The sequence below is a fragment of the Vulpes vulpes genome, chromosome 6 (genome assembly GCF_048418805.1).
Source record: "Vulpes vulpes isolate BD-2025 chromosome 6, VulVul3, whole genome shotgun sequence".
Lineage (NCBI taxonomy): Eukaryota > Metazoa > Chordata > Mammalia > Carnivora > Canidae > Vulpes > Vulpes vulpes.
In genome coordinates, this window is record NC_132785.1 from 106,368,902 (window position 1) to 106,383,872 (window position 14,971).

The 14,971-nt window shown below is 44.7% G+C and overlaps 1 protein-coding gene across 26 annotated transcripts in view; it reads left to right on the forward strand.

The window, feature by feature from the left end:
• Window positions 1–14,971, forward strand: part of RGS6 (regulator of G protein signaling 6) — a 544,783-nt gene that overhangs the window by 463,236 nt on the left and 66,576 nt on the right. For all 26 annotated transcript variants that reach the window (XM_072761912.1, XM_072761919.1, XM_072761924.1 and 23 more), the window contains exons 9-12: window positions 1,096–1,177; window positions 2,896–2,970; window positions 4,624–4,722; window positions 5,830–5,891. In XM_072761912.1, coding sequence (XP_072618013.1) covers window positions 1,096–1,177; window positions 2,896–2,970; window positions 4,624–4,722; window positions 5,830–5,891 — 318 coding nt within the window. The remainder of the gene's footprint in view (window positions 1–1,095; window positions 1,178–2,895; window positions 2,971–4,623; window positions 4,723–5,829; window positions 5,892–14,971) is intronic.

Sequence of the window (14,971 nt, forward strand, 5' to 3'; positions counted from 1 at the left end):
CACCTTGCGGCTACCGGCAGCCCAGGAGGGAGGAGGGCACTGGGCACTGGACACTGAGCTGAGCTGGAGAAGCCGTGGCCCCTAAGGAAAGAGAAAGTGGGAGGTGGTGGGGGAGGAGAAGACAGTTGAGCCTGTGTACTCAAAAGCCACTGCGAAGCAAAGAGGAGAGCTAATTTGCACTTTCAGGATCACACAGCAGTGCATGTTTAAAAAGGAGGGGAAATTGTCACTTTGTACATATATGGTATTTCTCGATTAACTTTTTTGATTAACTCTGAGATTACATTATAATTGTGGGCCATTGAAGTACACAGTAATTATCACAAAAATCACAGGGTGATTATGGTTTATTTCAGGCCAGTAAACTAAAGTGCTCCCAAGAGAGCCAAGAACCAGAAGTTACACAACAATTAATCTGTTACTTTTTACTTAGAGAGGTAATATGAAGTAATACAGGCTTGAAAAAAAAAAAAAAGAAAGAAAGAAAGAAAAAAAAAACCTCTTATCTATGTTACTGACCAGAACATAAAGAATTTGTCTTTGTCACCTGTAATTTCCCTCTTGCAATTTGTGCCTCCCCCAGCTGAGGCCAGTGATATTTGCCTTCTGGATCTTGTCACATGCTAGGGATATTACTTGGCTTTAGAAAGCCAAGTGCTTTAAGTGACTTTTAAAACATGGAACATTTCTATTGACTGTCTCTAAAGCAAACTTTCAAATTTGACGATGAAACACTGCAAAGCCTATGGTTATATTCTTTCCTATAATATGAATGCAGTATCCACTTTGATGGGGGGGGGCATGTCCATTGATAATTCAGCTCTGAATAATCTAAATCTTAATCATTCAAATGGACAGTTGGGTTCTGGTTCTCTCCTTGGGCCCAGCATGTTCATCCCACGTCTGTGATGATTTGTGGTCCAACCTAGAACAAGTACTCTTCCCACGGGCTGATTTCTCGAGGTTTCCTTGAGGGAATGGTCTGCCACATTTTACAGCTCTGCAGAGACCAGAGACCACACAGATGCCAAGAGCCCTGTGTGCACTAAGCTCCTAGAAACAAGAGCCTCTGATTTCCTTTCTTTGCTCTTTCAGGATAGATCGAAAAAAGGACAAGACAGAAAGGAAAATTTTGGATAGTCAAGAACGGGCCTTTTGGGATGTGCACAGGCCAGTGGTGAGAAAACTCTGCTTGGTTCTCTATGATTCTGTCTGTTTTTTGTTTTCTTTCCCTCCTTCTTCACTCAAAAGAAAAGACTATCTTTAGCCACCAGGTGTCTCATTCTTAAAAGTAAAGTGAATTGCTAAACTTGGTGAAATTGGTTTTGCCATTCAGTCAATTTAATCTCGGTAGGTAGTGCAGAATGTATGACAGTTGCAGCTTTTAAAAATTATTCATCCATGAAAATATGGACTTGGAAAAGGAGAACCGTGGGAATTCCCCTTAGGACCTCTGGGCCCCAGAAGTTTATAGCCCCAAATTAGGCAGTTTCTGTTTGTTTGTTTTTTTTCCATACATTTGGGTGTTCCCAAATTGGGTACATAAATATTTACAATTGTTAGACCTTCTTGTTGGACTGTCCCCTTTATTATGATATAGTGCCCTTCTTCACCTCTTACTTGTCTTTGGTTTTAAGTCTGGTTGTCCGATACAAGAATGGCTATTCTGGCTTTCTTTTGACATCCATTTGCATGATGGATGTTTCTCCATCCCCCCACTTTCAATAAGCAGTTTCCATGTCTACTGTCATTCGACTCTAAATCTTAGAATAATTTGTCTTCAAATGCAGCCCATTGTCAGTATTCACGGTAGTTACCTTCTGCAAAGGAGCCGTGCATGCTGAATTAGTGAATGCTGAGCCATTATCCTGGGAGAAATCCAGGGTTAGGTTCCTGCCAGCTCCTCGATGCCATCTTGTCTTCAAGTGATCAATACATAACCATGTCGAAAGCCTTTTTCTGTTTAAAGACATTTTATTTAATGTGTGTTGATTCATGAGTACTGAACTCACGGCCACCAGCACTATAGCTCATGCCTGAAGGGGGCTTACCTGGCACACCTTGTTCTCTGACAGGCACCCCACGGCCTTCTTGCAAGCAGGTACACTAGACGACACCACACTATGCTTGGGGGCCATGTTAAATAGCAAAATCACCAACCAGAAGCACAGAAACGTGGAAAATGTGGTCCTAAATAGACTGTGAAAAGGACACTGGTTTACATTAAGAGATGAAACAAGAAGCCTCTCTTGGAACAGGCACATGGGGGCGTTCACAATTTTGGCTGTTCCGCACCTGTCCATGAATGATCACAAATGTACCACAAATATGAATTTGGGGGTTATAAATAGAATTTAGCTCATAGGTCAGTTCACAAATACAAAATCCCATGCATAATGAGGTTCGACTTTATTTCGAATTTCCTATGATTAAAACAACTCTTGCATTTTCTTCATGAAATGGAACTAAAATGAGGAAACTATGTCAGTCCTTTCTAAAAGCTGGTCAAAAGAAAAACCCAAAAGCAATTCCCCATCATGCTATTGGATTGTGGATAGATGGTCAAATAATGTCTAGTAAACAAAGGCTGTGGCTAAATCTATCTGGCCACTCTGCATAAGAAGTTTACTCTTATAAACTGCACATTCTATCCTCTGCATGCCACCCCGTACATAATGGGACGTAGGCTTTTATATTTCATATGGGAACTTTGTGCAGAAACGCATAATGAAGACGAAACATCTTGGTAAAAGGCATTGTAAATGGCGAAGTAGAGATAATCATGTATGGTCTGTAACGGGAAAGACAAAGACTGGGTCTGATGATGTTATTTGAGTCACACTGAAAGGTGTGATTTTCACTTAGTAATTTATATGATGATTCTTTTTTCCTCAGCCAGGCTGTGTGAACACAACAGAAATGGACATCAGAAAATGCCGGCGTCTGAAGAACCCACAAAAGGTTAAAAAGGTTCGCTAGTTTAGCTGAATTAAAAATTCTTGACGCAAATAGCCCTTCTGTTTCTGGTACTGTTCAAACAGTCATTTGCTATTTGTTAATTCTACCCCGTTTTTGTCCTTTGAAACCATTTCATTCATTCATTCTACAAATATTTGTGGAGTGGCTGGTGTGTACTTGGCACCGTTCTTGCTGCTGAAATAAGGTGGTGAGAGTCGTCACAAAGCCTACAGTCTGGTAGGGGGGTGGGGAGAGGTGAACCCCCAGACAGAAGTGTCAAGAGGGCTGCGTCAGGGAAATGCTGAATGGCACCGGGGGGGTGGGGTTGGGGGGACCCCACACTGGGGGCTTCCTAAGGGCTTCCAAAGCAGGCTCAAGTGTGCTGAAGCCTGCAGGTTAAGTAGCAGTTGGCTCTGGAGAGGAAAAGAAACTAAAGGAACAAAAAATATCAAAGTCCCACAGGTGAAGGTGAGCTTTATACTTTGAAAGTCCTTTATATAGCTAGATCATCCAAATTCAAATCACCATCACACCCAACTGTAAATGGGCCAGTGTTTCACTGTCCTTGAAGGGACAGTGGCCATGGTACCCTCAAGGGTGCCACACTCAGCCCACCCCACCATTTGCATATCCCAACTTCACAACAGCACCAGGGACCATATTGTAGAAAAACATGTCTGTCCCCCATAATATGAATTTCAAAAGGTTAGAGATGTAACCCCCAGACATTCCTATTTCTTGTAATAACCAATGCTCTCCTTTTGTCAAACACACACACACATGATATGATATATATATCAACTTTTTGAATCTATTTACATATTTTATTCTTTGGATAGTCATGCCCTTGTATGTATTAGACTTTATGATGTTCATCTTAAAACATCCTCATTTAATCTTTAAGGGCCCCCTAATTCTAATATTCCAGAATTTCATGGAGCTCACATCCACTCTATCTGAGCCCTTCTTGATTTTACAGATTTCAGCTATACATTGCATAGCCTTTGGGGTTTCATTTCATTCCCAAAGCAAAGATTGTCTTTCATCTGTCTCTAGCACAAGGACCAGCTTAATAAGCAGCCATAGCATGCAGAGAAACTGAGGCCAGAGACCTGTTTGACTGAAAAGGAAAGAATCTGAAACCCTGCCATCTCAGATTTGTACCAGATAAGCATGTCATCTGCTGGGGAACAGAAAATCTAGAGAGGATCTTTAGTGCATAACTCTCAACAGTTGTTCTTGAAACTTCTTGTGCCTTAGAATCACCTGGGCCCTTTGATAAAAGTGCAGGTTCCCAAACCCTACCCACAATGACTCCGATTCAGTAGGTGTGGAGTGGGGCTCAGCAATGTGCTTCTTCTTTACCAAGTACCCCCAGATCATTCCATTCCTCTATGGACCATATGTGGAGACACACTGATACTCAAGAAACTGTTGCAGCCTAGTGAAAGGAAAGCTCTTCTCACAGTGCTAGCCCAAAGATGGGACAAACTGCCTCAAGAGGAAGAGCTCCCTTCACTGTAGAAATTTGCACAGAGGCTAATCACTTACTGTCAGGATGTCACAGAAGGGATAGGAAGCATCAAATGAGCTCTTGCACTGCCTACCCTGAGGTGCCCTGCAATTCTGAGGGTGCGTGATTCTGTGTTCTTGCTTCTTCTCTAGTCTGTGTATGGCGTGACTGAAGAGTCCCAGTCGCAAAGCCCCGTGCACATACCCAGTCAACCAATCAGGAAAACTACAAAAGAGGACATCCGGAAACAGGTGAATGAATTGACTACTGCACTCCCAGGAGGAGACGTGGCCAGTTTGAAAACCCTTTGAATGTTCACCTCTGAAGGCTGAGTGAGCTTTGAGTTCCTGGAAACCACAGTGGAACCCAGCTGTGGATGACTTGAACCTCTGAGTGCTGTGTGTGAACAACCCATGGAAGCTTGAGAGGAAAAATGCTCTACCAAGCTCCCCTCAGCAGTTATTAGAGAAGGACATAACGGAGTTGTCCCAATGCCTCGGGGTGACTGCTGTAGTCGGGGTTCCCACAGAATAATATGGGGGCTGAAGGGGGAAGGGGCGGACTGGTGTCACAGGGTCCTTAACATAGTAATGCACTGACAGAGTAAGCCAGCTCAGAACCACCGACTTCATTGCTATGATTCAAAAGGCAAGTTTACAAATAAAGCCATCCTCACTCTCAGAACCACTTCAGCATTACTTGGTTCAGTGTTGTCTTCCTTCATGATGAGAAGCTAACTGGTCAACCCAGGTCAGCAGACAATGGCTAATTACATTACTCCTTTCTAGAGTTCACTGGCAATTAAGTAACTTTAGGATCTTTACATTATGTTTTACTGGCTTCTGGCAGTGGGGGTGGGGGGTCCTGAGGTGCCTGCCCTTGACAAGTTTATTTTGGGTGGGGAAGAGGAAGCAGATGTATGCGAAGAAGCTATTTGATGATCTAGTCAAGTATACCAAGTGCATGGTGGGTGTGATGTAGGTGTGAAGGGTGCACGGAGGGAACTCACTAGAAATTAGTCCAACCAGATATTTACAGTGCCTGTAAGTGTTGCTAAGCTTTGTAGGATATACACCACTGCCTCTAAGTTTGCAATCGCTTTTGGGAGTCAAGACTTAGGCTACCACCGAGTACAGAAGAATATTGACATAGGCTAAATCGTAGAATGTGATTCCTGAGTGTGGTGGAAATTTCCAAAAGAGCAAATGATCATTGGAATACAAAGCTGGAGGGTTGGCAAAGGCTGGCCAGAGATGCTGCTGTTTGGATATTTTTGGAAATACAAGGTTTGGGTTCATGGGGTGAAGGGTGAAAAAAAAAAAGTTTGGTCTTAACACCTCTGTTCTATCTTTCCCCAGATAACATTTTTGAATGCACAGATTGACAGACATTGTTTAAAAATGTCCAAAGTGGCTGAAAGGTATGTTTCTCCTCAATAATATTACTACTTTCTTCTAATTTAACAAAAGAGAAGTGTGACGGGGTCGTGGCTAACAAGTATGCACCACGTCAAGAGGCAGACCGTAGTCATTTCTTAAACTGATGAGTAAAAAAAACTGCAGGCCCTTGTGCGAGTACAGCTAAGACAGCAGACCTCCCTTGAGTGATGTCAAGAAATGTTTTGTTGCTGAAGCTTTTCAGGGGTGACCACGGGACCCTGTCAATCTAGGAAGAATGTCCTTAAAAGCTACATAATGCATTTTTGCCTTCAGCCTCTTGATTAATTCAAATAGAATTGCTCCCTTTTCAGCTATAAAATGCCCAGGTTCACTTTATAGGGGGAAAAAATTATGTGTGCCCCTTTGAGGTGCTGGCCACGCAAACAGGAGGGGGCTGGGCCATCAGGAGGCGTTCCACCTCCACACACCATCAACCACAGAACTGCATCAAATCAACTGTAAAGAAAATATTTGGCACCTCCAGCCTGGCTTCCTCAGGAGCATTTGTGCTACAATCTGCACCGGTAGCTGGTTCCACTCCCACTCCGTTAACTCATGGGAAACTCAATTTTGTCAACTAAATGGTCTGTTTTTCGAATTCTCAGTGAAGAGGAGAGACCACCTGGGGAATCTGTTATGGAATAAATCTGATCGGACAGTCCCAAACTGAACGTTTGTTCAGCCATATGCTACTGTTGAAGCGATGACCAGTATCCGAGGGATCAAGGGCTTATGCTGGGTCTTAGCATTTCCTGGATATCAGAGTAAAGTGGATCCTTTAAACCCAGCTCACACAGAGGGCTGGCTGTGTGTTCAACCTGTCAGCCTTTCTCTGCTGGCCCCAGGTTGATCTGCATGCTCTTTCTAGATAAATAACAACAAATCGGGGCTAAGAAAATTCTACTCCCAAACCCAAACCCCTCAGTGAACATCCTGTGTTCAGGGGGCAAGGGCAGCCCTGGATTTGCACTGGAATCTCTGATGGCATCTCATATCTACTCCGGGACTTAATGATAGTGTCACTATTGATATTCTGGGCAATTTTGTGCATTTTAGGATAGTTAGCAGCATCCCCGACTTCTTCCAGCTAGATGCCAAAACCCACATCACAACTGTGACAACCAAAAAAAAGTCTTCAGACATCATCAAACGTTCCCAGGGCAGGGCCAGAGGGGAGGCAGCATCAAGTCACCGAGATTCTCAGTAAGAGTCACCGAGATTCCCATTTTCCCCAACACAAGTACTTTGGAAGGTGGCCACTGACTGGAGCTCAGTTTGACTTCGACACAGATTGCTGTGGAGTCAGGGCTGCAGCTGACTCTGCAAGTCACAGAGCACCCCCTCTGCCCCCCTCTACTGTCATGATGCGGGGCTTCCCAAGTACCATGCTCTAAAGTTGCTTTTCTGATCTCACTGTGGTTGCCTTTGTTCCAGAGAGTGCCCTTGAGTGAGGTAGCAGGATGACCTTGACTGCATTGGTGCTAGAGCCTGCAAGGGACTCTGCGCTTCTTTCTCTGTGGAAGAGGGACAGGAACGGTTATCCTTGTGTGCTGGGGGGATCAGTGCTAGTAAAGCCTGGCCTTCAAAGGGCACATGTGAGTTTGCAGTCCTAAGAGAGCAATGTGGGGGCGGCTAGAGGGAGCATCTTCCATTGGGTCAAGTCACGCAGGTCCAGTGGTTTTGAGCAGGACAGTCCAGGCAAGGAGGGGTTCAGAATGGGTTTCTCAAACCCTCGCTCTGGGGATTTGGATTCAGTGACTCCAGGTAGATCCAGAGGAGCCTGCATTTTGAATAATCTGCAAGAGGACTGACCAGGCCTTTGAGAATTGGGGGGAATTTGGAGGGAATTTGCCACTGCCTGGCCCTCACTGACCTGAGAGCTCACAGGGGAAGAGGCATCCAGCTTTGTCTGATCTCTGGGGGATATGGGGAAAGAGCCTGAACCGAGCAGCCTGAGGGAAGCCCACTGACTCCAGGCAGGTGTGCTGAGGCCTGAGGCCGGCCAGGGAGACAGTCCAGGTGGGGCCAGGGAGACAGTCCAGGTGGGGCAGGGAGCCTGGCAGGGCCTACTGTTTGTTTGTTTACTGCTGTCAGGAAGGGCCCCACCTGATAGCATCTCATTATGCCTGAGAGGCTGCTCCCCTGGCACTGGAGAGATTATTCCAAGGAGCCACTCCGCACTCCTAGCTCCGAGCTTCAGGAGTCTCCTCCCAGCAGAGACTAGATTTTATTCCCAGCAGCAATAACTGGCAACTTTTCAATGTGACACAAGGGTTTTTCATTAGAACCACAAGGAAACTCCCAGATAGAGAGGAGGAGGGAGAGGAGCCGGGTGTGAGCAGGAGATAAAGCAGCCTGGAGCCTTGGCCTGTCAACGGCTCAGTGGGGGCGGGGACAGGGAGGCGGTGCTGGCAGCTGGCCTTGGGTGAGACTGCTCTGCTTCCCAAAGCTGAAAGCTGAGCTGTCTCAGGTGGGCACACACGTCCCCATGCTGGTGATGGGTGGGGATTAGCCATCAGGCAAAGGACCTCGTCCATGTCATGCACTTCCCCGGGAGCTGATGCTGGGGAGAGGCGTGAGGGCTGGTGATGGTGAAGATCCGGTTCCAAAAAGGCAGGAGTCAGGATTGGGTCAAAGGTTTTGGCCACACCCGCCCACTCCCCAGAAGGGAATAAGGAAACTTGGCCTACTGAAGGAACAGAGCAGAACAATGTAGGGGATGGGTGTGGAGCCAGCCATCGGGGTTGTGATCCTGCCTCTGTCATTTCTAACTGTGTGACCTTGGGCTGCTTGCTTCAGTTCTCTGCCCCTCTGTTCTACTTCCTTAAAGGAGAGAGAGCAGTAGCACTTAACTTAGAGGGTTAATGAGCTCATCCAGGGCAGGAGCTTCACCCAGTCCTTGGCACTTGCTATATTTGCAATAAATATGAACCTTTATTATGGTTTTCCCCTGTGGTGCTTAATGGTGTCTTGGAAAGAAGCAGAATTCAAGTACGTGGAACAGAATGAACTGGGTGCGTGGTGTTCAAAGGAAGGAACAAAGGGCAAGCCAAGGAGTGAAGCTGGTCCTGCAGATGGCAGCTTTGTGCTAATGCACTCCTTCCACCCTGTCTCTTTTCCGTCTGCTGCACAGAGAGCCCTACGAAGGCCCTGCAGTCCACAGTCTGTGTGTCTGCCCTCGGGTGCCTCTGATAGCACCATTAATCTGGCACCTTTGAGGAAGGAAGGGCCAGATGGGGAGAGTTTGGTTCTTCTGCGCAAATCTTCTCAGGTCGTTCTGGTTTCAACTGTGCTGTCCCGTTGTCACCATGAGTGGTTTCAGGCCAACATCATGGCAACCAACCTCCATTTCCCAGCCTATGCTCCTTTTGCACCTGGAAATAATACAAAGTCCTATCTGTTACCCAATTTTTGCTTTGGCTAGTATGGTCTCCACACACACAAATGAATTTCCCAGATAAATAACATTTAACACCTTAAGCTTTTTATGTGAACTATTTTAAATGAGAATCTTTTACTTTAAAAAAAAAAAAAGATTTATTTATTACAGAGAGAGAAAGGGAGAGTCTCAAGCAGACTCCACACTGAGCACAGAGCCCGACACAGGGCTCGATCTCACCACTCTGAGATCACCACCTGAGCCAAAACCAAGAGTCAGATGCCCAACTGACTGCACCACCCTAGTGCCCCAAAATGAGCATCTTTCTTAAGTATGATTCGTGCATTTGCCTTCTTAAAGAAAGGACACTATTTTTCAGTTAGCTTTCCTAGATGACTTTTATACTGTGCTTTAAAACCACCAGTGATCAGGGTCTTACAAAGTGCCACAAACTGCTTCCCTTTCCCTAAATAGCCTCAGACCATAACAACCTTTGAGTATCTGTTTCTGCTTTTTTAGTTATTGGTTTGTTTTCTTGTTCCCAGTCAACAATCTATAGCAGACCAGGTGTTTCAGTTAGATATCGCTGAGTAACAACTGGCCTCAAAACCTAGTGGCTTCAAACAACAGGCATTTGCTACTGCTCACATGATTATGTGCCAGCTGGCTCCACTGGGTTCATGCTTGCATCCGTGTGCAGCCGTGGATTGGGGAGGCAGCTCTGGGATCATCTTGGCTTCAGCTGGGTTAGGATAACCTCAGCTGGGATACTGGGCTCTCCTTCACATAGTCTCTTATCCTCCAGCTCACATGAGAATAGCAGAACTTCAAGAGAGCGTAGAAGCAGGCAGAGCTTCTTGAGGCTGGGAACTGGCACTCTCACTTCTGCTGTATTTTATTGGCAAACACATGCCACAAGCCCAGACCAGATTCTAGGGCTGGAGAAATAGACTCTTTTTTAAAATTGATCTGCTATACCAGGAAATCAAATGACCAAGTTCCTTAGCCTTGGTCCTAAAGCAAGAGTAAAGAGTTTTTTCCAAGGGATGTGCTCTTCTGAATTCAGACGATGAGCCTCAAGGCATAGGGTTTATGTCCTTGTAAACTCTGCTCAGAGGCCCTTTGGGTCATATATCTCACCAGCGTTCCCTCAGTAGTTAAAGTTACCAAATAAATGAAGTCTTACTGTCCTTTGCCAGAGTTCTCAAAGGAGCCCCTTTTTTACTTTCCCAAGCCTTATAGCACTTGACAAACCAATTTGGGAATGCAAAACTCTATACATTTTAGTTGCATTTTAGTTCAGCATTTGCCTGAAAAGTATCTATGTTTTGTAGGGTTTCTGCAAAGACTTCTCCCCATTCACAGGGGCACTGAGCTATGCCCAAACACTGCAGGAGTCACGCCACGCTGCCCCACACAGAGAGATCGAGTTGTCTCATTCCGTATCCGCCTGTGTGCTTGGCTGTCCTTACCCTATCCCTGAGAGTCATTTGTGCACCACAGCTGACTGCTGAATTGGTTTTTTACATCATCTTGCTTGTCCATCTTAGGATCGCGGCTACTCTCTGAAACTGGATGCTGGTTCCTTCTCTGCCTCCCAGCCCTCCACGATCATGAAATGTAATTAACGAAATGAGATAAGACAGCAAGGGGCTGGATACCCTAAGGGTTATTAAAAACCTACTAGGGTGATGGAAGTCCAGGAACTTAATGCCTAATGATAATTTCGGGGAAGGAAAAAAGAGGCCAAAGAGGTCATTGCAACGTGGCCTTTATGTGATTCCAGACACCGTGAGATCCTTGCTTCTCCTTTTTCCCAGCCCACTTTAGGTGACAGAGAAGGAAAGATCAGAGGCAATGTAATAGCCAGGGCGATTGTATCCAGACCAAGACCTAGAAGCACTGAAATATCTGGCCTGGTATATACTCTTCTTTCTGGGGGGCTAATTTCAGCTTCACGTCCCTTCACTCATCCCAAGTTTCCCCAAGGAATGTATTTTCTCTTGGTGATCCCCAATTTAGGAGTTCTTTATATCCTCTCTTTTTCTCACCTTCTCCAATGTGAAAAAAGATGTGATGAATGAATGAATGAATGAATGAATGAATGAGAGACCAATGTTGCTCTTTGCTCTCCACAGTGCTACTTGGCTTTTCCCTTCCCTCTCTAGCCAGAGCCTCTTCCTATCCTGGTTCTCTTTAGTGCAGAGTCTGGAAAACTGCACATACAGTTTGAGGGGCTGCAAACACACTCTTCTAGTCACCTTTTCCACATTCAATTTCCAGGTTTCCTCCCCATGTAGAGGCCCCAGTTTCCTAATGAGTGCTGTAGCACCCTTGTATTATATTTCTAAAGTAGGAGTGATGGTCACTGGCCCAAAATGCTTTATACTCGATGCCTTCTTGTCCCACAGCTGCAAGCCATCCCTCACTGTCCATCTCCCTGGTCTCTGTGTCTCCATCTTCTCTCCCATCTGCTCTGTGGACCACAATCCATACGTGTGCATCACTCTAGGGGTCCCTTCCAGGCCCCCCCTCAACGCATCACTTTTTCCTCCAACTCACCTTACTTTTTTTGTCATATTCTTTACAAAATGTAGCAAAATTATGTCACTATTTTTTGCTAAGGGAGAAAGGATGAATTCTAAAACTTCTCTCTCAGATTTTTTTAAGTAGTTGGACTAAAAGTTTTCTAAATTTGCTATTGTTATTTCTTTCCTCTCTAGGTTTATCAAAGGGGGAACCTAATTAACAAACTGTATTAATAACCCCATATTATATACATACAATTAGTTGACCCTTGAACAACGCAAGTTTGAACTCCACTCATACACAGAATTTTTTTCAATAAATATAGGACAGTACTATAAATGTATTTTCTCTTCCTTATGATTTTCTTAACATTTTCTTTTTTCTGCTTTATTGTAAGAATACAGTACATCATACATATAACATACAAAATATGAATTGTTTATATTATTGGTAAGGCTTTGATCAATAGTAGCTATTAGCAGTTAAGTTTGGGGGAGTCAAAAGCTGTATGGATTTTTGACCGCACAGGGGTTCAGTGCTCCAACTCCCATGTTGTTCATGTTGTTCAAGGGTCAACTGTAATATATATAACATATATATGTCATATATATGAGTCCTCATATATAAAATATGTATATATGTGTGCGTGTATATGTATATATGTGTGTTTATAGTAACCCATGACTACTAGTTAAAGTTGTTAGAAGCCATGACTTTGCTCTTAGCTCAATGTGAGCATCATCCTGTGATCCAGAGAGCTGTTCACTATTTCATGGCACTTGTAGTTCAATAATATTGACTGAATGACTGACCATGGGCTCTACTCTTGATAGCCAGATGGTGAATTTCTTCCCCTTTCTACAAGGAAATGGAAAGAACTATGGGGATAAATTGGTCAGCTCCACACTCCACCCAAGAACCAGTTCAAAGCATCTGATGATGATGGATAGCCTTTTTGCTAATGACTGGTGTGTCAGCATCTTCTAATGATGTGAGAATTTGGCATTTGATAATAACAACACCATATACTAATCAGAAGGAGGCAGCAATAAAGGGACAAGAATGTTAAAACTGCTCAGTGAGAAGTCATGTTCCTAATGGACTTCCCCTGGATTTCTTGTATTTAGTTTTTTTCCATTTCTTCCTGTACTAGTTAGCTCAGGTGGCCATAACAAAATACCACAGACTGGGTGACATAAACAACAGACATCTATTTTCTCACAGTACCAGAAGTTGGAAGTCTATGATCAAGGTGCCAGCAGGGCTGGTTTCTGGTGGGGCCTCTTTTCTTGACTTGCAGATGGCCCCCCGCTTGCTGTGTCCTCACATGGCCTTTCCTCTGTGCACACACACACAAGCAAGAAAGCTCTGGTATCTCTTCCTCTCTTTATGATGAAAGTCCTAGCAAAACAGAGCCCCACCCATGACTTCATTTAATCTTAGGCTCTATCTTCAAAACAATCACATTGCAGGGTTAGAGCTTCAACCTAAGAAATTTGGTTGCGGGGTGGGGGGGGGTGGCAGGACAGTTCAGTCTGTAACACTTCCCTGTTCTGCCTTAGGCCCACCCACATACCCAAGGATCTGTGAGCATTGTTGCTTGTATGCTATCATGTGCCAGCTGTCTGCAAAGCTCTTTCCTTGCCTCTCTGTTCTCTCTCTATGCTTTTCCTATCCAACTCAAGTCTTCCTGTAGTCATTGATGTTGACTTTGGACTCAAACTTTCTATCAACCACTGCTACCTCCCTCATTGCCTGCTGGCCCATTTCATTGTCTTTGTGTGTCTCCAGGAGACTCTGGTGTCTTGTCTGTGCACTGCAAGGAAGTGCATGTTCTGGGGGAAAAGAAGCCTCTCTAGCTAATGCTACAAAGAGCTGCCTTCATTAACTGCCCTTCACATTTCCATCACCTTCATCCTTTTTTTCAATTGTATTGCTTTGTTGCCAAGCAATAGAACCCCAGCTTGAACCCAGTTCAGCTAAAAAGAGCATGTGCTGACCCACAGAATACAAGGAGGAGCTGCAGAATTGAGCTCTGGGATGACCAGCAATACCACTAGGCTTAAGAATAACTGGATCCAGGGGGTACCTGGTGACTCAGTCAGTTGAGTTGACTCTTGATCTCAGCTTGGGTCTTGATCTCAGGGTCATGAGTTCTAGCCTCATGTGAGTGTGGAGCCTACAAAAAAAAAGAAGAAAAAGGAAAGAAAGGAAAGAAAAAGAAAGAAAGAAAAGAAAGAAAAAAGAAAGAAAGAAAGAAAGAAAGAAAGAAAGAAAGAAAGAAAGAAAGAAAGAAAGAAAAAGAAAGAAAGAAAGAAAGAAAGAAGAATGAATAGCGGGAGCAAATAAATAATAGCTGGAGCCAGGACCTTCAACACTCCCAAGACTCCTTCACTACTTGTCCTGCTCCACTTTCCACGTTGGCCTCATCATCTTTCATCACAGACAGGTGTTAGAAAACAGGACTGTCTCCAGTCCCTGAACTTTGTGACTACAGATCCTACACTTGAAGCTAGAGAAAGAGAGTATTAGCCCAGTTTAGGTCAGTAAGGTATCCATTCAACTGTGGCCAGGAGCACAGTTTATAAGTACATGGCAGCACCTAAAGTAGCCCTGGTGCAGCCCTATGTGTTGGGGTGCAATTCCCAGAAGATAGGTAAAACTGAGCAAGAACCCAGAGATGTCTTCTGGGCTAGTTCATGCATTCTGGAGGGCTACTCACCACCCAGGATCCCTAGCTGCTTCACTCAAACCCCAAGTGACACAGCACAGGGGTCAACCTAACCAAGTACACTCACTATATTCCTGGATGGCATTTCTGTCTCCATTTGTACCTCTTTTCACACCTAAGAAAGCACAGCCCTGGTGCAGACCCAAAGGTATTCTCTCTGCATGAAGCTTAGGTCTTATCCTAGGTAACCAACGCTTTGTTTCTTTCCTCTGTATCCCACTTTGGGGATACCTTTAGGATACCTTCTTAGCATAACACCTCCAGGTGAGATGAAAGAGACAAGAGAGCAGGGACAAGATGAGCAGTGCTTGCCTTCACTCCACCCCTTGTACGGTTTCTGGCCAGTCTCATGGTGTTGAGAAGCACAGGGAAGAGGAGAGCCCCTTCCATCTCTTCCTGGTGTGGGGTACTCTTTCACCTTC